This window comes from Phoenix dactylifera, chromosome 16 (genome assembly GCF_051530095.1).
Source record: "Phoenix dactylifera cultivar Ajwa chromosome 16, Ajwa_hap1_PhDact_Kaust_v1.1, whole genome shotgun sequence".
Taxonomy (NCBI): Eukaryota; Viridiplantae; Streptophyta; class Magnoliopsida; order Arecales; family Arecaceae; genus Phoenix; species Phoenix dactylifera.
The window spans coordinates 12,292,066-12,316,779 of record NC_143205.1 but is presented as its reverse complement, the minus strand read 5'-3'; the positions used below and the strand labels follow the sequence as shown (position 1 = coordinate 12,316,779).

The 24,714-nt window shown below is 36.0% G+C and overlaps 1 protein-coding gene across 2 annotated transcripts in view; it reads right to left on the bottom strand.

The window, feature by feature from the left end:
- ARK3 (armadillo repeat kinesin 3) overlaps positions 1 to 23,893 on the bottom strand; it is a 37,398-nt gene extending 13,505 nt beyond the window's left edge. The window contains exons 1-10 of one of the 2 annotated variants that reach the window (XM_008793044.6): positions 23,422 to 23,893; positions 18,678 to 18,778; positions 18,322 to 18,444; positions 14,519 to 14,704; positions 14,101 to 14,322; positions 13,828 to 13,993; positions 9,940 to 10,089; positions 7,556 to 7,644; positions 6,343 to 6,546; positions 2,972 to 3,115 (exon numbers count right to left, since the gene is read on the bottom strand). In XM_008793044.6, coding sequence (XP_008791266.4) covers positions 2,972 to 3,115; positions 6,343 to 6,546; positions 7,556 to 7,644; positions 9,940 to 10,089; positions 13,828 to 13,993; positions 14,101 to 14,322; positions 14,519 to 14,704; positions 18,322 to 18,444; positions 18,678 to 18,778; positions 23,422 to 23,620 — 1,584 coding nt within the window. In that variant the 5' untranslated portion in view covers positions 23,621 to 23,893. The remainder of the gene's footprint in view (positions 1 to 2,971; positions 3,116 to 6,342; positions 6,547 to 7,555; positions 7,645 to 9,939; positions 10,090 to 13,827; positions 13,994 to 14,100; positions 14,323 to 14,518; positions 14,705 to 18,321; positions 18,445 to 18,677; positions 18,779 to 23,421) is intronic. The other variant, XM_039114784.3, reaches the window with a different exon arrangement.
- Positions 23,894 to 24,714: the final 821 nt, after the last annotated feature.

The following is a 24,714-nucleotide window of genomic DNA, read 5'->3' as shown; positions in this document are numbered from 1 at the left end:
TCTTTTTCGTAAACATAGTTCTAAGTTTATATTACAAATAAATTCGTAAATCATTCTTCATGTCATTTAACCCTATTATAGATCAAAACATTGCTCACAAATGTTCATGCTACAATCACTTTATACCTATGATAGGGCCATGTTCGTAATCGACATAAATTCATTTTCATATGCCAACTTTATACATGCTGGTAAGACCTATGTTCGTATGGATACTAGCTTCGGGTGTCGATTTTCTCAATTTTAGGGATTATACATAGCTATCTGAGAGTCTTTAGAAAACTTATATCTTTTTCTTAAAACAAATATATAAATAGAAAAAAAATACTAAATGGCATAATTAGATTCATATTTCATAACAAAGCTATTTTCATCAAAACATTCATAAAACTATTTTTCATAATAAAGCATGATTTTCATAACACATGCTGATCCATAATTTTAAGAAAAGCATGATATTTCTACAAACAAATTTTATGCATGAAAAATATGATCATTTAAAAAATAATATGTAGGATCTACTTACTTTTACCACCTTAGACCGTCAAACTTCACTAGGCAAATCTACTGCACCTATTTACAAACATGAAAAGTAAAATTAATTTCTATTCGATGATTTTAATCGAATTAAAATAATAAGAAAAGCAGACAGTTGGTCGGGTGACATTGTTCAACGGCTCCAGGCAGGTCAGGTCTAAGCAAGTCGATCAATGAATCTTAGGGTATGGACTCGATTAGGGCTAAGATCGTTCGACAGAATTCATAATCAATGAATTCCGGAGACACTTAACAAAGCCGGGGTGATCGGTCCAATAGGTAGTCCAGGCACTAGGACATTCAAGGCCTCTTTGCAGGGGTCCACTCGGGTCCATAAGACAAGAAGATAGGACTCGGTTCATAGATCTATGGGTCTTCTTTGAGAGAAATATAGAGATGAGAAAGAAATGAGGGAAAATAAGAGAGAAATAAGAGAGGGATGGCTCTCTCTCTCTCTCCTCTTCTCTTCTTCTTTCTTTCTTCTTTCTTCTTACTTTCTTCTTTCTTGGAAGCAAGTGAGTGGTTCAAGGTGGCTGTCGTGGTCGAGGTCCGGCAGGTGCCAGCATGCGGTGGAGACATGAGGCGGAGGGTGGCCGGCGGCAGCGGTCGGCTGTCCAAAAATCAAACTAAAAACAAGGCCGAGAAGGAGATTTATTGGCTCGGTCGTTCTCGAATCCCAGCCCGCTTGCCGGCGGCTAGGATTCTGGCTCCGGTTTGGGGCCGATGAAAGGAAGGGGCCGAGGCTCTCGGCGATGAATGCTGGCAACGATGGTGGTCGAAAAAAGGGAGAAGGAGGTGAAACAGAGCAAAACAGGGGATCCTTTTTTTGAGTGGTTTTCGGCTGATTTCTCGGCCGGCGGCCATGAATCCTAGTCGTCGGAAGAAGAAAAGGGGAAGAAAGCTAGGGCATTACCTCAGCTCCGACGACGTCCGGCAACCCCGATTCCGACGAGCCCAATGACGGCATACCATGAGTTTGAAAGGAGAAAAAAGGGAGAAAAGATCGGGGCAGTCAACAGTGGTGGGGGGCTCGCTCTTATAGAGGATCCCCTAGGGTCCCCGCGACCCTAGGACTCCTCATCCCGACCGAGATCGCTGGACGGAAAGGAAAGGAGTCTTCCTCGGCTGATACGCAGGGCGAACGCGATTCAGCCCCCCCCTTCCTTGGGCCAAGCTTGAGCCGGTCAAATAGACCGGGCCCCGGTGGGCGTTCACATAATTAGTCCATCTAAATGAAAATCCATATAAAGCACAAGCTAAAGCCATTTATGCCTCAAAATTGAGAAACATATAACTTTTATATATGTATTATGCTTCTTAAATATGTTTACCAATCAAGTGGATCAGAGATAATAAAGAATATAGAAAGGTATTAGATTACTTGCAATTCAGTCTGTAGATTCAAGGTTTGTCTCATAAAATCAAGAGTTTTCTTCAAGAACAAAACTATAATAATATGTACTCGCAAACATGTTGCAACAAATCCAACATTAGTCCTCAGCCAAGCAAAAGGATCTGGGTTACATAGGTTATATATTATGGCAAATATGGACTGTCTTCCTTTCCTTATTTCTTCATTTTTTCTTTGAAACAGTATATACTATATTGAGTTTTTTCAAAAAAGCTATAACCAAAGTCAAATGCGGACAGTAGCCATTAACACATGTACTCACAAAAATGTTTAAATAATCTGTACTCACAAAAATGTTTAAATAATCTGTACTCACAAAAATATTGCAACACATCCAACATTAGTCCTCAGCCAAGAAAAAGGATCTGGGTTACATAGGTTATATATTATGGCAAATATGGACAGTGTTCCTTTCTTTGTTTCTTCATTTTTTCTTTGAAACAGCATATACTATATTGAACTTTTTCAAAAAAGCTATAACCAAAGTCAAGGGTAGCCATTAACACATGTTAGACATATACTCGATCTATCACTGGACCTCTACTCTGAATCCATTACGACACCAATTTTCTACAAAACAAATGCACCAAGAACTCACCCTACAGAGCACCCTAAATTTTAAACCAAAAGCCTAGAGATTGAGTGAATTCTTGGTAATTGGTAAATAAGTTAATTCATTTCTTTTTAATTCTTCATCGGCGGTAAGTGTCATTTAGTTCTTGAATATAACAACTGCCATGTTTAAAATAAACAAGTTGTGATTCCTCCTTTTCTTTGTGTGGGGAGTGGAGGATGGTTGATATAGTCCAGCAATGTAGATTTACTACTTTTACCCACATTTATTAATGATGATTGTGGATAATCCTGCTAAAAAATTTTAAAACTAATCCTTTTTCTCTAAGCATCATAGATGTGCATCAGTGCATGTAAAATAAGTGAAACATGCATGAGCAGATCCATAAGATAAATTATCCTCATCAAATTTTTTACATAGAATGAAGTAATCAATAAGTTAAGGCAAACCTCAATGTTACATGGTTTGTCCAAACATTGGACATGCTCAACTGTCGTTTTGTCATTATTGCTGATTTGCTGATTCATTCTCCACTTCTTCTCGAGTTTTTTTATTGATTCCATATAGTCTTTCTGGTACTTCAATCTCTCGTTCTACAAATTAAAAAAAGGAGAAAATTACGAGCCAATAAATATTACAAGGCTAAACCTGGTAATAGTAAGGAGACCGGAAAATTAAATGCCCAAAATTGAAGGGTCAAATCAAATTACCAAATGAGGCTTTCTGTACATAAGTACTTTAAAGATGAAAGATAAAGCATACAATTAAAAAAAATTCTAAAAAATGGGGGAAAATACAAAACAGCATGATTCATAGTCAAAGAGATCAATACACTTCGTTATACAGTCATTTCAGTTCTCACTTTCTACAGTAATAATAGCCTAGTTTGTCAACTACAGACCTCATAACAAAACCATCATGATTTATCCATCATGATTGTTAGAAAATATCAGACAGCTTCCACCAAACAAAAAGTTTATCAATATTTAAAATTTTTATCGATGTAAGTTTTTTGTATTCTATCAGGACTTGTATAATATTAGGATTTCTCCTTAGAAATATTGGGGCTTCCTAGTAAGTTAGTTATATGTTGACCTGAAATAGTCCTATATTTATCAGTATTGTGCAGTTAAGTGGCTTAGGTATCATTTAATATGGCACTCCATGATGATCAAATTTTTTAACCTCACAAATGATTATTTTCAAAGCTAAGTGAGTTTTATGTTTCTTTCTATATTTTGGTTGTCTGCTATGAATACTAGTTGTAATATCTTGGGTTAAGACTCATTTTAGCTATAGATCAGATTGAAGCAGACCCAAAGACATTAGGATTTTGAGTTAGAGCAGCTGGTGTTGTTCAATACAGATCGTTATGAAAGAAAGGTGCCTTAGTCATGAAGAAGAATTGCATTGCACACAATGAAGAGGAGCTTTTCTTCTTGTACTCTCAGCATTACTATAGAAATATATTTCAGAAAACCTTCCCTTCCCCCTTCCTCATTTTTATCCTTTCTTTCAACTTCATGTTAGGTATCCCTGATGAACTGAATTTACTTTGGATCTACATTGACTTTATTTCTGAACCAAATTCTAAATATCAAAACTTCGTTAGGATCACAATGAGGACTATTATACACCAGTAACGATGACTTTCTACATTTTTACTGGTCCAATCTGAACTTAGTCTAAAATTTTCAGGTGCTCAGGGATCAGAAGAGTAGGTATGAGTGAGAACCACCATTTAGAAACATAAATTCAATAAGGGTGTGATTGGTTGCAACCATTTGAAAGTATAAATGCAATGTATGCATAATGGTACTCATGCAGTCAGTGAGATGTAGAACATAATTCTGGAAAAAAAATCATATGTTTGCCATCTTATACCATAACATTTTGGATAGACGGGAGTCTTCAGTGAAAGAATGAGCAAGAGGACAGTGGATTTTGTTTAACATGAGTGATAGGAGGAGACCAATTAAAGAGCAAATATGCTTGTCATGGATGGCTCTCTCAGGCAATTTTACAACTGTACTGGTACACAAACCCTTATTCAACAGAAATTGAACTCAAGCCCAATATGCATACCCAAATTCAACCAACTTATCACTTTGGTTCGAGGTCCCAAACTCAGTTTTAGCTTTAGTTCTACCAGGACTAAATCAAGATTTATTTTCAGCAGCTCTGAAACAACTTTTGAATTTTCAGATGAAAAAATTGGCTAAATGTAGAAAACAATAAAATTACAGTAAAAACGAAAATTAATCAAGGAAATATAAAACATATCATTTGAGAATATTTTGTCATTTTTGGAACCTTCAGGGATACTCTTTATAGTTTCATTGGTGCAAAACTTTCTCAAAAAGTACTAAAATTATTTAAAAAGACAAGAAAATATCTAGAGAAAATAAAAACTGGTACAAGTTATCAAAATATATTTGAAACCATTTTAGAATCAAAGTACGTTATTTGGTGAGATTTTTCTACATCAAAAATAAGAATTCATGCACACATAACAAAAGCTTTGTTTTCTCTTTACAAGGTTATAATTGTGAAATTTTGATTATTTTGTGACACTTCACCTACTGTAACCAAGTTCTCCAAGATCAAGTTTTCTTGTGCAATTTTTTTAACATTAATGATCAGATGTCAAAAAAAAAACCTACCCTCAAATTTCTCACAACCCAAAACCAGTGTGATTTTAAATCAAATTAAAACATGCAACACCAAAATTTCCAAGAAAAGAAATTGAAAAAAATTGAGATGAGACTTAGCCTTGCCTCTGTCAATTTCAGCCAGAACAGCCAAAACGAGTTAAAAGAGGACCCAATATGGTCATCTTAATCTTGATAAAAATCAATTAGCCGATATATTTGATCCAAAATGTTTAAATTTTGGTCAAAAAAATTTGATCTAAGTTAAAATCTAACCTTGCTTTTTTTTGTATCATGTTGGACTGAATTTTAAATCAAATTATTGCCTGAATCTAATTTTTGAATGACACTAGTTTTAATGGTCCTGGCCCATGTTCAACATATATTGGGACAGGTTTAGGACTGGAACCCCTCAACAAACCAAAATCTCACATTAAGTTTGAAGAAACAGGTCAGATTGTTGTTTAACTAACCCACTAGTCTCCGCTTATCCTCCCCGAAAGCAAAGGCATAATGGGAGCCCACATATATCAAGCCCCCCACTTATTTGAATCATGAGATACAAACTCAAAAAGTGCATACAGAAAATCTCCATTTCAGATTTAATGCACTCTCGGTAGGATTTATAATATAGAGCTAATGGTTTAGATTTTTTGAAAGACAAACGGCTGACTGCAAAAGAAAACCCACTCTTAGGATTTACTTTACAAATATAACTTCAAATGAGAAACAGCTGATTCTAAAATAAAATAATAACAAATCCTTAGTTTGCTGACAAACAAAAACAGCCTAAATGAATGGTAAACCTGGAAAAAGTTCAAGGAAACTGAGAAATCAAAAATTCTCGATTAATAAAGAAAAAAGGGAGCGACCAGGAATTATCATTAATAAAAGTCCGTACGTTATGCAGGGTTTGTAGAAAGCAACAAATTTCAGCTACCAAGAATATATTGCCTTCAGCAGAAGGGCAAGTAAATAAAATGTATCGCACAAGAAATCAAAATAATGGCTAAGTGTTGACCAGACAAATAATAATTTGAATTTTGAACAAAAAATTACTTCAAAATTAACTGCCTTTTTGAACTTAAATAATTCCAGATCATTTTCCAATGAAATACTTTGCTTCTCAATGTAGCAATTAAAAAAAAAAAGAAAAATCAAAGCCAAACCTCTAGAGAATTCATATAGTTTCTTTCAGCCTCAGAAATATGACTCTGTGCTTCTGCCCTTATTCTCTCAACCTCATCTTCAAAATCTTTCCGCTGCCTTTCATTTGCTGCAATTAACTTGTCTATCTCAATATCAAGCCTCCTGCATAAGCTTTTGTAATCAAATTCCTCCTTTAACTTCACCATGTTCTCCACCTTCATTGCCTATCCACGATGATATTCACAAGAAACTGCCTTATCAGTAACAGATGTATAAATGCCGAACAACTATGAAGAAGTATGCAGTATGTGAAACTCATATAGCAGATCATGTTGATAAAAAGATAGTGAGCAAATTGTAGTAGGTCCTACAGCATCAGTCTTGTATGCATTTCATCTATACTATTAAGCTCAGCTGCATTTGAAATAATAAAGTTTGTATTATGTTTATCTGTTTGTTTTCTTTTTAACTATGACTTCCTTCCACTTCAGCTAGTTTGAAATTTTTCACATTTGATAATTTCCTATCCATTTCCTGTTGGGCAAGTGAAGAAACAACTAAAGAATATTTGAAAATGACTATAAAGATAATAATGTGGTCAATTTACATGTTCATTTACACATGGTTTGCATGCAAAACCCCTTCAAATATTGTAAAACATGAGGCATCTTTAATTAATTCTTATGGATAGGTGGGATTTATAAAAGAGCCTTCAGTGAGAAAATATAAAGCTGAGGGTCAAATAAAGATGAAGCAGCACATACAACCAGGAAAGTTGACGTCATATATAGAATTACAGCCATTTCAATAATCCAACTCTCAGTCTAAGCACAAGGATGAATATGAAAATGTACTGTAGGGATAAAAGTAGTACATTGAGTATTAATTATCCGAATTCCATTCCAAAAATGCAATAGAAATACCATGCTATACATTTATAACTCCACTTATTTTAGTAATGAATTTCTTAAAAAAGTGATAACGGATGGAAATAACTATAAAAGATGTAAATGAATAAGATGATCCGAACTGAAACTTCTTGAACTGTAACATGGAATAAGCATTCAAAGTTAGAAACATTATCAAATCCTCATTGATTTTCATCATTACAAATATATGTTATAAAATAGATAATTTAGCATGTAGTGAAACATAAAAATTTCAACCACAAGTATGGTAATGATAGAGGTTAAGAAAGAACTCATAAATAAGAAAGCAATATAAGAACCATACTCTTTGTCCAAACATTATAGTACTTGCCGTCTCTCCTCGATGGCGTGGAGATGGACCAATTGTCACAACCAGTGAAGTTCTTGCAGTCCCTGTTAATTTTTTACAGTTGTTAGGTGAACTACCTTCGAGTTATTTTAACTTCAACTGCAAGCCTAAATTAGTTTACATATGGCCAGCTTTATGTACCAAAGTAAGCAATGATCAAATTTCAGAATGCTTTTTAACTAGCTGTTAAACAAGGACTGGGAAAAAGAACTTGCCATGAAGACTGTCTCCAACTGCAGATGCAGGCACAGTATGATATAAGCAATACCTAAGTGCAGTATAAAACTATTGTTCACTTAGTGTTGATTCGATAACGAGCAATAAGGTACTTTTCACAGGAGACTCGGTATATTAATGCCAAAATTTCTACATATCTAACTGTCGTAAGAACTGCATTTTTGAAGCATCATGGACTGCCATGCCAGGCCTTGATGTGTTCAAGTGACAAAAGAATTGATACTCTAGAACTCCTAAAACCTGAAGTGTCCAAATAACACAAGACAAATATATTGCAGAATTTAGGCAAAATACAGGACATATCTCTTTTTTCCATGGTGTGTTTCCATGACCAAGTTGCCAGCCCTATTAAGCATATATCATGAGACATTTTGGTGCTATCATGCTGCACATATCAATCCTTTTTCCCTATATTTTCAGGTTAGTAATATTGTTCACATTATTTCCTCAAGTACGCTTAAATTTTCCAGTAGATCTAATTTGGAACACCAATAGCCATCAGTTTCTTGAAATCGAATTGTTACTTATCACTTTCACCCTTTAAAGAAATCATAAAATACAAAACTAACGTTATCCATTCCACCCAGCAAAATAATAGCATTGTAATCCCAGCTTGAAATCAGAACCATAAAACCAAAATAAGCCAGAAACCTAGCAAAAATAATCCCTGTTAGATTGCAATTCTAGGCTCTGATACTAGAACTCGAGTGTTGGAGTACATGCTCTGAAACAAATAGAACTTTGTAAAGAACTCTGACCCTACTTGTCAGACAACTCATAAAGCGGTGTGAATGCCTTTTGTATTTATTCAAGTGCTTATTGTAAAAGATACTTTCTCTGCCTAGGTTTACAAATTTAAAAAAAAAAAAGAATAAATGAATAACACAACAAACATGTAGTTATTTCGCAATACATGCATACATATATTTTGTGTTTGTAAACACTTATGTGTGTGCAAATATATATAATACATGAATATACATATATACATATGTATATGTATGTATGTGTGTGTGTGTATAGAGAGAGAGAGATACCAAGGGTTCAAGTCACAAGGATCAGTACAGTATCGATGGCTAGCCAGGATGGTATGATCCTTGATATGGGGGAGGTATGCCACAGTATGCCTCAGTATGAAAAAACGAAAAAAAGGAAAAAAAAGCATACCGAGCAGTACAAGGCCAGTATACCATGATACAGAGTGATACAAGCCTGGTTCACTAAAACCCAGCACATTCCAGGGTTCCCTATAACAGTCCCTCATCAGTAAGGTATATATCAGCTGATACAGGGCCTCTGCAGGTGGTTTTTCAATTGGTAGACAGACATATACAGACACATACATATAGTCATAAACATAGATGTATATCTATAGGTACATAAATGACATAAGTTTATCTGTAAATGTTTGTATATGTATGCCATGTCCTTCTCTTCCACTTTGGCCAATATGAGTTCACCTGGCACTAGCAGCTTTGTTCAGGATTATTAGTAAGATGGGGTGTATCTTAGCTCCTCTGCATGCTACTTATGATGCCCTCTTTCAGTTGGATGTATTCATATAATGTATGGATGTATTTACATACATATGTACAGGTATATGTAAGGATGTATGCATGTGCATACATATGCATGTAACCAAAAAGCTTCAGCCTGTCCACTTGGACCAAATTCAGGAGGCTACAGATTTTAGCTTTCATCTATGAGCATATAAGTAAATAAATCCTACACATAGTTGATATATAACAATAAAAAACTATACCTGATTATCACTTAAAGTAATGGAGAAATATTGAATAAAAAATCAGAGTTATCTATGGAGGGTGGATATGTAAAAACTCAGTATAGTGTACTCAAAAATATTAATATTCTCAGCAATATAGAACAGCAGGGGGTCACAAAATTGCATCAAGTTTTCTTGCTTAGGTTATTAAAAATCATGTTACAAATCATAACATTTGGCTTGCAATTTGGGTAGAGGATATAAATGGTGTGACTAAATATAGGTTCCTAGCATTAATATGCACAAGCTGTGAAAACAAGCAACCATCTAAGCTTTAGAAGTTTTCACCAATATGGCCTCGAATGCTTCAATATCTCACCTCCAAATGAATCTCTAAGGAGTCTTGTCAGCTTTGAATCACGAAAGGGAACATGTGGACTATTTTCAGCTAGTGCATTGATGCATTTTCCTAATGCGCTTAGTGATAGATTAATAGATTTTGCTTCTTCCAGCGTATGTCCCTCACTTCCTGCCAACAATAACAGCTTTTGAAAATAAACAAAACAACCCAAAATATGATTGAGAATATCCATGGCAAATCAGAAAGGAACAGTTAACTAACATAGCTTCTAAAAGCACTCCAAATACTCAGTTTAACAAGCTGATAAGTTAAACATGTCCATAAGTGGAACACGAAAATACTCAAGTATTTACAATACAACTCGTGCGCCATAAAATTAATAGGATAAGAATGAATATACATATTTGATATAACTGCAACAAGCACTATAGACAAATTGACTGGATGGCCATTAGTGACAAACTATTACATATCTACAAGATGGGAGAAAGTTGTAATAAACCATAAATAAACACATGCAGTCAACAAGTATTCTATGAAGGTTGATGGGTAGCCATAGAATAGAAAGTAGGTAGACGAAAGAAATTTAAAATTCATCCAGCTTGAAAGCATAAGATGACTTCAGATTAGAAGTAAAAGATGTATACATTGATTTATGAAATTATCTTGATTCACCATGTCATGATGAAGGATATGACATTTAAATTATCTTGATTCACCATGTCATGATGAATGATATGACATTGGCTAAGGTATTAATTCTAAAACATGGAATACTTTCAAAGTTATGTTACAGGAAAAGGGCAACAAAGACAAAAAGTAAAGAACAACAACTAACAATACATAAGAATAATAAGATGAAAATAAAGAGTGCCTTTCCTAATGAACACTCTAAGGAGGTCTAAATGCAGCCACCATACCACAATTTTTGAACCACCACAATGGCAGAAACCTCCATAGAACTTTATACAGTTGCACTAGAAACCATACCAAGTTTCAAGAGATTTATAAAGGATATGATCTCTTGACATTATATTTTTCAACATTAATGCAATTTTTGTGCTCTGTCTATTGTAATATCATATCTGCTGATTGCATATCCATTCCATCTTCAGCATCAATTTCACAATAAGGATTCTAGCCCCCTTAAAAGGTCATGAGGCTGCACTCTTTTATCAAGGATTAGTTTGCAACTTTGCATAGTTAATTTCTTTTATGAGTCATGTTTGATTAGTTGGTACACACAGCGGATAGATTAAGAGAGTTCAATTTGAAGGTTCATCCCACAAACAGTATTGCATAGCCTTGTCTACTTGGCATTTCTCTAGAAAAGATTCTAAGTCGATCTGTCAATGCTCGCTGCTCCGCAGAATCTACATATTATATGCCCTTCTTGATACCATCAAGAGACCCTCGCTTAATTCTTCTTCGACAAGCTCTCACTCAAGATTCAGGCCCTAACTATACTAATTCCATGTCCCAGAACTAGCTTCTACAACTTCCTAGAAGATAGCCTTAGCTTCTAGAAAAGCAATCAGCAAAATGCCTAAGCTCTAAAATTAGCTCTCCGCAATGTTTCATGCCTCATAAAACCAAGGGTGGTTTTAGCATCTGCTCTATGACTTTTAGGTGTTAAGCACTTGACTACCTCCTAGAGCTGATCATGGGCCACGCTTGGGCACAGAAAATGTCAAATTTTAAATAGGCATGGCCCAATAACTAAAAATGAGTATAGTTTAGGCCCAAGGCCCAACCCATGATCAGCTCTACTACCTCCTCTAGTTTGATAAATGGAGTAATATATATTGCCAGAAAGCTGGTCTTTCACAAGTGGACAGAACATCAAAACCTGACTACCACTTCTTTCAAGTCCTTTCATCCACATTCTCCATTCATAAATTACTTGGCAAATTACATAATTCTTCATAAAGTTGAGAACATGGCATGCCGTACCGGCCCGAACCGGACGATATAGGACATACCGTACCAGTACCGGTACGGGGGCGTACCGAGTACGCCAAAAAAATTTCATACTGTAGTGTACCGACACTATGCTAGTGTAGCACCGGTACAGGGTCCGGTACCGAGACGGCGAACCTTGGATGAGAGTATTCCTGATCTCCATTCCATCACAACCTATCGGAGGAGCATAGAAATAATATTGTACATTAGTGTAACATTATTTAACTTGTGATTTTATACATATTATACATCAATGCACTATATGCAAAATCTGTAAAGTTATAGAAATGCAGATAAGGGAACAAAGAAAATAATAATAGTAATAAAAATAATCAAAATTTATAGAACAATTTGATATAAAAAAGACCAAGAATAGATTAAATTTTCTTGTACAGGCAATTGATAGAAAGGTTTTGCAAAACGACAAATGGATGTATGTGGTTTTTAACAACTTGGGTGAAGGATAATAAGATACCGAAAGCAACAACTCATATGCATTGAGGAATTTTCTCAAAAAATATCCTCTAAGGAAGGAAGAAATGATAGTTGGTAAATTCAAGTTGTTGAAGATATGAGTGATAGCAAAGTAATAAGAGTTGGAAGCAATTGTTGCAAGACTACTGGGTGTTCAATAACATTGTTGTTAAGATCAGGTTGGGATTTTTTATGAGAACTTTCTAAATACAAAAGAAATGTGAATATTGAAATATGAGTCAACTATAAAGTAGATGAATATTGAAATATGAGTCAACTATAAAAGTCTAGTTTTTGCCAATACAAGGCCATGTATAGCATGTCTAATGAAATAGATATTTTGTTTGGTCAGCAAAGAAATTTATATACTATTTATCGAATTAATTATTGTTTTAGGTAAGAAAAAAGTGACAAGAATTTAACATACGGTTATAAAAATACAAAATTTTGCATCTTGTTTTAACTCTATGAACTCCAATAATAGGCATGCTAATTTTAATACTTGAGGCTTGTCGTTGATAAGTAAGTTAAAAGCCACAGACACATAAATTATAGAAAATAGACCTACCTATGATTTAATATGTAATTAGTGTAATCAAGTTGGATCCTATGTTACAAAGGAATGTATAGTCCAACATATGGATCTAAATTTCATGATCCTACACTGATCATGATCCAAGGATGGGAACCAGATTGTTTAGGGCCATTTTGATCCGGATCGTGAATCATAAGATTATGACAACAATCGTACATCAAGGTTGCAATTAGCCAGTATCAACCTAGACCAAGTTTGAGGAGAAACATTATGGATAAGCCAATGATGTAGCATTTGAGTGATGAAGCAAGGACAAGGTAAACTATCAAACTAGAGGTATAAAGAACAAGAAAGAAGCACAATGACTAACTTCAATGATGTGAATTTTTGACCATGTCTTGAGAACGAATTAAGCAATTACACCAAATATATAAGCATGTGAGGCATGGTAATATCCTTATCACCCATTAGATTGTTTTTATAGGCATAGTATGGCAAAACTAAAATAAATAGTACTTGCATGTTTTTACGGTTCACAACATAGAATTCTTTTCCTATCAACATAGAATGATCAACTATTTTCCTTGAGTAGCTGAACCATTGATGAGGCAACTAAAATTTGGTCATGTTGTTCGCATAGAGTTCAAAAGGTCGAGGCAACGGGTTAGCACTTTAGGTGAATGTGGATCACCATGATTGGCCCACTGATAATATAAGTAACAAAGACCTGCTAGCTGGTCAATTCAGATATAGGTCAATCCCGTATACCGCAAACCTGAATTTTGCCATCTCTCCACAAAATGAGTGCATTTACATGCAAATATAGTTAGATATAAGATACCCAAATATCTATAAACAAAAATAAGAAATAATTGAAAACAGAAAAGAATATTATCCATCCAGGAACGTCCATGTGCAGAACATGTCTTATATACCCGACTTATCTATTCGCTCTGATCCTGCAAGATCAACAACAACAAGCTTGCTTTTCCGAACGATAGGTGGCCTAAGAGAGGAGACAAGGCGGGAGGCATTGCCATTCTCACTAGGTAAACCTGGTTCGGCATCATGCCTTCCCTTAACAGACCTCTTAACATGCACCTGAACCAAAAGAAAGATATACAATTCATTCTACTGGAACAAAGAGAATCCATGTTTACCAAATCAATCACAAATAGGACACAATAAACAAATAACTGATGAGTCACCATAAGGATAGCATGGCTGCGAGATGACTCCGTATTCAATTTTGTGTTTGCAGCAAAGCGGTGAGCTTCCCCCAGTCTTAGAAGTTCCACAAAGGTCCTCTGATCTCTTATCTCTACGATGGTGGTCCCAGGGAGTGAAACATCCCCCGTCTTTGGATCTTCTACAATGGCAATGTTATCATTTCCAGGAACAAGAAGGTCCTGAACAGTTTCCATGTATAGCTGGACAAATCCATAAAGAAAGCAAACATTAGCTTGGAGCCAAAAACTCACTTGTTAAACTTAAGTTTTAGCAGTCTTGAGAAGCAGTAGGGAAATATCCACTGATATTAATACACAAAAAAAATAATATCGAAACAAAAATAGAGCACTATTCAATGATACTCATGATAGTATATTGTTTTAACAGCCTGGGAACCTGCAAGTAGGATACAGATACAGAATCTGTATCCGCAGATACATCTGCAAGAATATCCTCCATTGCACGAACCATAATTCCCCGGGCAGCATTGTCTTCCTCTCCTAGCATTCCAAGAGTGAAAGTCTTCCCCGTACCAGTTTGTCCATAAGCCATAACAGTACCATTATATCCCTCCAGAACACTCTACAGAAAGAAATGATGCTTCATCACAAGCTGCAACAAATGAAAAACCCTAGGAAAGTAATGACAGGAAAACCAACTAGAAAGGGATGCAGCAGCAATCTAACATGCATCAAAATTACATAGCCAAAGCAACAACAAGAAGCTTAGCTGTAGGAGCCCGGAACATAGACATACTGAAAGTGAACACAAAAGAATAAGTCAGATCTATGATAAGGAGGAGATATAACAAGCGAGTTTGGTTAATTTTCTTGAAGTTTGTAAGGTGAAAGAATATTGCTCCAAACAAATAAACAAGTGGCATGTTTGGCCATTTTGTAAATATTTCCAGCAATCAAGAGCATTTAACCCAAGCATTGAGCCATTTCTTATCCATGTGGCGACAGCCTTATGGATTAAGGTATATTTCACTAAAGGTTGAGAATTATTTGCAACAGGTTCTCGATGTGACATCTCTATTAGTTAATGATAAATTTGTGGGAACGCTCCCTAATTTTATTACTCAAGACTTGTCGGTGATAAGTAACTTTAAAAGCCATATAGTCAAATAAAGCATAGAAAACGGATTTCCACATGATTTAATATGTAAATAGCAGTGATCAAGATCTGAATCTTATGACTGAAGGGACTGCCTAATCCATGATATGGATATGTCCTATGATCATAATTGATCCCAATTCAGTGATGAGATACAAATTGTTTAGGGTCATTTTGATCCCAATCATAAGATCTGGATAATTGATTGTATGATTGTAGTAACAATGACACTGCAAACAAAATTTTCCCAGAAGGGGTTTTGATATCAATATCAAATAAGTGAATATAGGTTGCAAGTGGGTTAGATTGAACGAAGGATGGTGACAATCAAAATCTAATCCATATTTGAATCAGGACAAAGAATTGAACCCAAACCTAATCCAATTCCCCTCAGCTTGAACTGGGTTGGGTATAGTATTTATCAATCCATCAAATTTTTGAGGTCAAATTGGGTCAAAATAATCCAAACATCAACCATAATAAACAAATAAAGAGTATCTAATTATATCATAAACATATTATACAATAAAATAATAGGAAGCAACATGTAGGCATTATCAAAAACATATTCTATATAAGATGCGATTGCTAACCACATATAATAATGATTAACAACACAAATTATTGATTATGTTACAAAAATAAAAGTAATTTCTTATATTCGAGGGAATATATGTATGTCTGTATGTATTAGTTTTAGATCGGTTTAAGTTCAGATTAGGAATTTAGTGATGCAAATCCAATACATATTCAAATTGGCTCATGTTTTTGAATCCAAGCCTAATCCACATAAATTCGGTTCAGGCTTACGGGATTATTTCAATCAGAGACAGGTCTATCCAATTCACTTGCAGCCCTAAGTGGGTATACATCTCCAAGTTTTAGAATATCACAACACAACATTGTAATCTGTTTAATATTTGCATGTTTGGCAACAAAACTCATACATTACATCCTTAAGGAAAAACTATGATTATGGATCCAGATTGTAGAGGCTCAATTACATTTAAATTAGAATGGCAGAAAGGCAAACAAAGTATGATAAAAGTGTCTTAGGACTTCATAAAGTCAAAACCTTCATTCAATATTTTTTCCTATCTTTGGATCGGAAGTGGCAGTCCAATGACTTGTTTTGTAGTTTGCAAAGAATTATGGACTCATCAGTAGATAGTTCTGGAGAAGATCTAGAATTTAATATCTAGCATGCATCTCGATAAATGCAATGCAAGCCTATATATAAAATAGCAGCCTAGTAGTTACCATCAAACCTGTCTTACAAACATGTCAAAGCTCATAAGAAACCAGCAAGGGCAGTTCCAAGCAATTCTTTTCCTGGTAACTTCACTAACTGCCCCAAGACCCATGATTGCTCTTGATGCAGCGAATAAAATGTATGAACTCTAAGATGAGCATCTGAGAATGTCATGGTAGTTCACTATTCCTATCAGTAACTGTATTGATGCAGCTGACGGGAATACAACCAGGTGTACTGGAAAATATTCTCTGCTGTTATCAGTATGAGCTCTAACACCATAAACTCAAATCTAGAACTAGAAGTCAATGTCTAAGGCCCTAACAGATCTTATTATATGCCCATATCATCAGACCCAAAGTCTGAGAGATACAGCTATTGCTCCTTTTTACAAGTTCATTTACAATACCACTGGCAAATCTAATCACCAAAGATGGCCTTTAAGAACATGTTTTCTTGAATTTAACTGCTACCAAAATGAAATTACAGAAGTATCCTTCTCTTTCTATGTAAATGATAGATAGTCAACTTCACTAAATAATCCCTTAGAGTATATGTCAAAATGAAGGGAATCCTACCAAATTTTTGACCACCCATGAGACCCTTTAAGACTGTTATATATACATTCATTATAAAATTTCCATAATATTTCCATATGGATCTCAGGGTTTTTAAGACAGGCACAGCTTGATGAAAAAAATCCCACTTATCAGGGTATATTTGTGAGGCATGGATTTATCATTGCACTTGAACTCATGGCATTTGAAATATCTATCTTGTTATTCACCACTCTCAGGCAACTTATTTATTCATATGGCACTGATTGATAACTTGACCTTGCCCTTATCAGCATGAACAGTTGAACTCATTCTCCACAGATCTTGGTTTCGAACAAAAAACTTGTTAATATTTATTTTGCCTTTGACAAAAGAGACTTCAAAGATTCTAACTTTCAAGCAAATCAAGTGATCGTGGACTCTCAGGTCCATTGCATGAGAGTTACAAAGTCGCATTGACCCTTTCAAGACAGCAAGCAAATAAGCAAACGAACATAAATAGATTTCCATTTGCATATCTATTCTTAAATCTACAAAACAAAAGACTTCAGGAAGTCTCTGCAGGTTACTATTCAAAACAGAAGTTTGATGTAATAGTCTAACTATAAGGGAGAGGATGACATAAATGGAGTAGTGACTGAACAAGCCATAGTGCTTTGAGATGAAATTGATAAAATTAGAGAAGATGTTCCTAAAAGCTAACACCCAAGAGGGATGAGATGAAATAATTACACTATTGGATGTGATCTCTTCAAGTCCCATCAAACCCTAGGAAACAATATCAAGAAAACTCTAGTTATAGTTAATTGTTTCCATGAGACGGAACCGGATATCTTTATTCATAAAATTTTTGGATTTTAGAAGACAGTTAAAGGGAGAGAATTTGATGAAGATCGTGGCATAAATTAAGATACCCTCATGTTGTGGGAGGAGGGATTCGGCTTTTCCTGTGAAAGATTAGAGTCAGTATATAAGGGATGGTGTTAGAGGGAGGATTTCTGGGGTTTATAGAGGCACTTATGCAGACATCAGAAACATTCCCAATTTTTACAATAAGAAATTCAAATGTTAAATAAATGACAAAAGTGCGTGGGCAGCAAGTCTGAAGCAAAAATAATGCAAAAAACTCCTTAATCAACTTAGAATCAGAAAAAGAACCCAGCATAATTCACGCCCATAAAGCTTCTACCAGATAACATGAATACATGATTCACCATTACAAATCATAGAGCCAAACAACCAAAATCAAGCATGAGGATTTGTATCACATGTACCTCAACAACTGGTTTAGCAACAACTTCATAAACACGTTTTTGTGAGGCAAATTCTGTGAGAACCTCATCAAACTCATAGGTCTCTGAGTCCCAATTATTTTTGCGGAGCTTTAACCTTTTAAGCTGCAACATAGTAAACAGGCAATAAATTGCAAGATTCCAACACCAATATTCCATACAAAAGTAGCCACGGTGACATGAAAAAATCAACTAGCTTTGTTTGTACTTCTGTTCATCATCTTAAGTATCGGAATTGGGGTTTGTCCAATCTTTTCTCAAGACAAAAAAGAAAAAGAAATTATCAACTAGCCTTTGATATGGACATGTGAAATAAAAGAAATGAAGATGTAAAAAACCTCTGGTTGCAATTCAACACAATCCGCAAAATCGGCATCTGCCACCAACTCTTCTGCATTTCGAGGCCGGAGTCTAACAGCCACTCGAACTCTTCCAGGAACTGCTCATGATGTTAAGAAACAAATCAGTCAATATCAATAAGTAATCAAGAAGAAATATTAAAAATGCCTGCAGTGAAAGATATAGCAATAAGCTTATGGCTGCATAAACTCAAAAAGTCAAAATTTTTTGAATCAATCAATTTGTTTACTAACGATCACATGTTGTAATACATAGAGAGTAGTAAATAGGTAACTCAGATGCAAGATCTGCAATCTCCATACCACATACCGTATCGGCACCTTACCGGTACGATACGGTGCGCATCCTGTATCGAAATAGCTCGCTAATCATTTTTCATAATTTTTATCTCGGTACGCCTCGATATAGATCAGTATGCTTTGGTACGAGTTGGTGTGCATCTCGGTACACCTCGGTACAATGTGGTACAAGACTTGTACCGACTCAAAGTTGAGTTTTGTACCGATTTTCTTCTGGTACAGTACGATACGCCCCATACGGGATGGTACGGCAGACCATGCTTAGATGTCATAAGCAAGGTGTGCAAGGACAATATTGGATCTAAAAGGGCCATGATGGAGTTCCAATGTGCAAGAATAAGGTATAGTGTATGGTGCTTATGCCAGTTAGGCGCCGCCAAGATCTTCTATAAAAAGTCAATACGCAGATACAGAATTGAAAAGGACTGAAATTATGGGTAGGTATCATGGCAAGGTAGCTATTCACTACTCTGCACATACAGGATAGGAAAGAACAGATGTTTGTGAAATTATTGGCAATTACCATGGTAAAGTAGCTATTTTCTTCAAATATTGCTGGAAAATGAATGCTTTAACTGTCCTCTACTAGAGCATAGACGTATCTCAACCTAAAAACACAGTTTAACTAATCTACAGAAATCTAGGATTATAATCATCCCACATACCTGCAGTAATTGCTATTGCATGCATTCCTGAAATCAGCATTTTAAGGACCAATCTCTACCATGTGGTACAAGGAATACTGCATCAACCCGGTGTTGATGCAGCTGAATGCTAGTCATCTGAATTAGGGATTCAGATTTCTACTAAGAGATGTCACTAGAGTAAACCATATAAAGGAACACATCAGTCTAAAAAGAAGATTCACCAGCATCAACATAATAATCAGAATTTTCATATAAAGCCGCTTTCACAATATCAGGCATCGAGTTGGCTTTCCATCGCATGTTAAATCACCCTAAATTGAGGATGGATGAAGAAGTTAGTAGTGCATCATCAAAGACATGTCGGTATTGACGTACTTCCAGAAGATTACAAAAGTACCATTCCACAGCCCATAATCTATAGGATGATTTTTCTGTTATTTTTGTACACATTTTTGTGTTTCTTTCCTCTAGAAACACATGTTAGATGAATTAGAAGTCTAGTAGGAGTTAGTAATATATAATTTACTATCTATCTAATATTTATCTCTTTATTTTTTTAGGAAATTATATCCTAGGGGAACTAGAAAAGCCTATTGGCTCTAGGAAATCTCACATATAAACAGGCCTTACTCGTACTCTTTTGATATCAAGTAATTATCAATAAAGTTTTGAAATTCTTCTTCAATTCCTTGATAGGAGTGATTCCTTGCCTGCCATGGTATGCGACCGTGATCCCGTGAGAGGTAGCCGATGCAAGACCAGAAGCTTCAAACATTCCCCAAAGAGATTGAAGGTGCGAGGTCAAAGACCCTCAAGGAATTGGCGTGGGGCCATTAGTTATCCTATTTTCAAGTTTACTTCCATGAATTCCATACTCTCATGTAGACTTGCCTAGTTTGCATGCATTGGATTTAGTATCAGAGCTTCAGGCTTGCCTACATCAGGTGTAGTACACGAGCTCAATATCAACCGCTACCAGGTGGTACAAGGTAGACCGCATCAAACTAGTGGAGTACGAGGGCTCGACACACCCATGAGTGTTGTGCCAACTCCAATGTACCATGTATAGCATACTTGTTAAGGAATTTGTGCAAGGTCCAATAGAAGACTTAAAACATTGCTTAAAGTGATATGTCATAAAACTAGAATTATATAATTACGATTATAGACTAACAACACAAATAAGTTCACATTTCATGATAAAGACTACAAGGGGACATGTCACTATGTGTACAATTTAACAATACATTGTAGGTCTTGTAGGCACACTACGAATACTAAAGAAAGCTTATATATTACTAGTATTTTGCGAAGCTTATATATGAACCACCTTTAATTTTTTTTAATTAATCTAATGTGGAGCAATGCCTAAGGGACTCTTCACTATGTTGACACACTAATGCTTATTGTATATATTGAATACCTACTGTCAAGATTGTAGTAACTTCTAGTGGTTAAACCATAGGAAATGCATATACTGTGGACTATCTCAGTTTCTATCCAATAGTCCAATGCCGAAGGATAACTTTTTACTATTAATAGTTTATATCGACCAAAGTACATCTCTTTCAGCTGAAAAGGATCAAATTCAACTGGAAGCAAGCCAAAACCAGCCCATATATTTTGGTTTGGCCAGTTCAGGTCAAAGTCAATGAGTTTTACCTGTTTTGGTGAAATTAACCTACGTCGATGAAACCACTTTTTCACCATCTGTAGAAAAGGTCACAGATGGTCACTATTTTCCTCCTTATCTCTCTCATTTTTATATTCATTTTTGTTGGGATTGCACTCCAGTGGCCTGATTTCTGATTTCCAGCTCAAACATTGCTAGTTTTTAGAGAATTCAAGTGTTGGATTCAGGCAAACAGTACAGCTAGGTTACTTTTTGCTCAAACTTAATTTACCAAAATCGTCAAATTTTGACAGACTACTTGCCAATCCATGAATACAATCACGGTAACTTGAATTGCACAACTTGCGCTTTCATTTTCATCTTGGATCTAGCAACACATTGCTAGAGTTTTTTGTTAGAACATGACTTCAGAAAACTTTGTTGTACTAATAACTTTTTCTTTATTGCAATGAAAGAATTTTTTTCAATTGCAAACAAAGCATATTGCTTCATCAATAATGAGTTTGAAACCATCTCACATGATTACCTGAAAGAAAAGGAATTTATTGCACGAACATCAGATATGGAAGAGCATTGATGTTGCCTATTTCTCCAAGAAGCAAACAAAAATAACTAAAATTAGCAAATAAGCAAACCCTTTAGCACTAAACTACAACAATTTGAGCTGGGCCTAGGTTGAAATCTTTTCAGCAAACATATACTAGATTGAGCTTGGAGCTATGGATTTAGCAATGTAAAATGTTGTTTAGCCCTAATGCTTTGAGAATGGGTTCAATACTATAATTTAGTGACTTCAAGGAAGTAAGATCTCTATCAATGATTAGGTTATAGCAACTCTTTTATGCATTTCACCCTCCTTTAGCTTCACCACACAATTTTCCTCCCTGAGCATTTTTCTGGAACTACACCACCAACAATTCTGAGAGAAACCTATGTGGTTTGAAGAAGAAAATTTGTAGTCCTTATGACAAGGCAAGTTCGTGAGTAAGCATTGAACTAAGATGGAGATGGTAATGAGGTCATGAAAATTGTGCTCAATAACCACAAAAGCAGCATCTGTCATGCAGCCAACTCTACAAAGTCATGATCTATCTCCTGAATATTTAAGAGCGGTTCAACAAATATTGAGGAAAAAGAAAAGTGAAACTTGGGAGTAGCAGCAGTAGCAAATAGAACTGCGGGATGACGAAGCTAGCAATGTGGGCTTGCAACAAAGTGAAATGACTGGATATCCAACTAGAAGTGAAAAGACTAGCTAACATAGTCAGTAGATACTCAAATGTCCAACCACTTAAAGTTCCAAATAGAATGCTAGTAATTTATTTTTCTACAAGCCATTTTGTCATGCTTGCTGGGGATTCAAATTTTCTAATTTTTAGCCATAGTTGTGATCCCTATTTGCGTTTATTTGATTCAGTCAAAGCTTACCATTCATGATTCCAATTCATCAGTAATTCATGCTTTCCCCCACAGAATAATCTCAAAATCAACTTCAATCCCGGATTTCAAAAATTCTTGCAATCAGAAATCAATGTTCGCTGCACTTGCTGCACAAGATGCATTTCAATTTATAAAATTTACATGAAACATGGTACATTTCCAACAGAATGCGCATTCTTTAGCTGTTTGTAGCTTCTCCTTCTTATGACTAGTTCAATTTCACATGTTAAAAACATCAACAGAGTTGTCATCTAACAGACAAGAGCTTCAACAACCAACAGCCACCATTCAGGTGTTGCAAGCAATCTTATTTTGGAATGCAAAATTCATAAGAATCTGGAAAAAAATATATCTTTTTCGAGCAAATCCTTCCAAAATTCAGAAACAGGATGCAGAGCCCTCCATAATCCGAACGTCCATATCAACAGCATTGTACCAGAAGAATTCCAACAAAAATAGAAATAAAGGCATCAGAAAAAATAAAAGAAGCTCGAGAATGAGCCCAGCTTCGCAACCCGCAAGCCAATTCCACGGATTCAAGCGAGAAAAAAAACGCGGATCAAACACAACCACGTTCAACAAACACATCGCAGAAGCACAGAACAAAAGCGAAAGAGCCCATCCACGCGCCATGCACCACCAGATCTCACTTCAAAGAGATACATTTTAAGAGGGGAAAAAAAGGAAAGAAGGGCGAGCAAACCTCCAGCGTCGCCTTTGTTGCCGGCGGGGGCGGAGGCGGGGTTGCCGGCGCCGCTGCGGCGGAGGCCGGAGGCGGAGGCGGGGGTGGCGGGGGGGCGGGACTTGGCGGATGCCTTGGGGGTGGAGTAGACGGCGGAGTGCTGCCGATCGAGCTTGGCCGAGAGCTTCGGACCCCCATTCTTGTAGCTCCCCGACGCCATGGCCGGAGACGAAGAGATCGAAGGAATCGAGAGAGTTAGAGAGAAAGAGGAAGACCGAAACAGGGCGGTGGGAATAAATGGAGCGCAGGAGGCGAAAGGGAGAGCGATGGGAGGGTGGGCTTCGAAGACACGGTAGAGGAGAAGGGGTTAGCGAGAGAAGGGGGAGGAGGAGGGGCCCAGGGGGAGCATCTGCCGGTCCTCGGAGAGTGTTGGTGAGATGGCTAATGGAGGGATGGGGGAGGCGGTCGCCGTCGGAGCGGCCCCCTCTTTTCCAGTACTGTTTGGTGCTAACCTTGCTTTTGGGGGGGAGTTCGCCGCACTTTTCCCATTTCTTTTTTTGGGTGGTTTATTTCCTAACCCGCCCTCTAGAGGAAGACATTCAAATGCCCCTTCCCACCCCCGCCCCTTTTTTTTTCCCTTAAAAAGGAAAATTGTGGGTAAATAGGCCATACAATGCAAGAAGGATGGTTTTATCTTTGATCTTTTTAAATTTAAGTAAGGACTAATTGAATCCAAATTATTCGATACACAATTGCGCGTACCACTTTACCAGCTCGATAAGCAGAAAACTTAGCTTCATTTAGAAAATATTGTTATAATAGATATTTTTCAATATATTAATTACTATAATTGTGTCAAAAGCTAAATTGATGAAAAATTGTCGCATAATTTTTTTTAGGCACTGGGCGTAGTGCACCCAAAAATTGGATTTATGGGAGAACTTTGCCGTCTAGGATTTTGGCTTTTTAGCTTTTTCACCTTGGCTAAAATAAAATTGATGTTGATGCTAATTTTTTTAAGATTTTAGGCGAAATATATACATATACGTATATGCATGGATTATAATCTGATATTTGAAATTTTCTTTTATTGTATAGAATGATTGATGTTTTGGTTAAAAGGAGTTTTAGACTATATATAACTACGAATTTAAGAATACCTATACTGCATATAACTATATAAGTGAGAACACATGCAGGACATTTAGCAAGTAGAGGGATTTCAATAAAGGTGCACCCATTCCGATCTTTTTGATCTTCCTTAAAAATTTTCTGATAGATTTTGCCAAAAAAAGAAATCTTACAAAATATGCA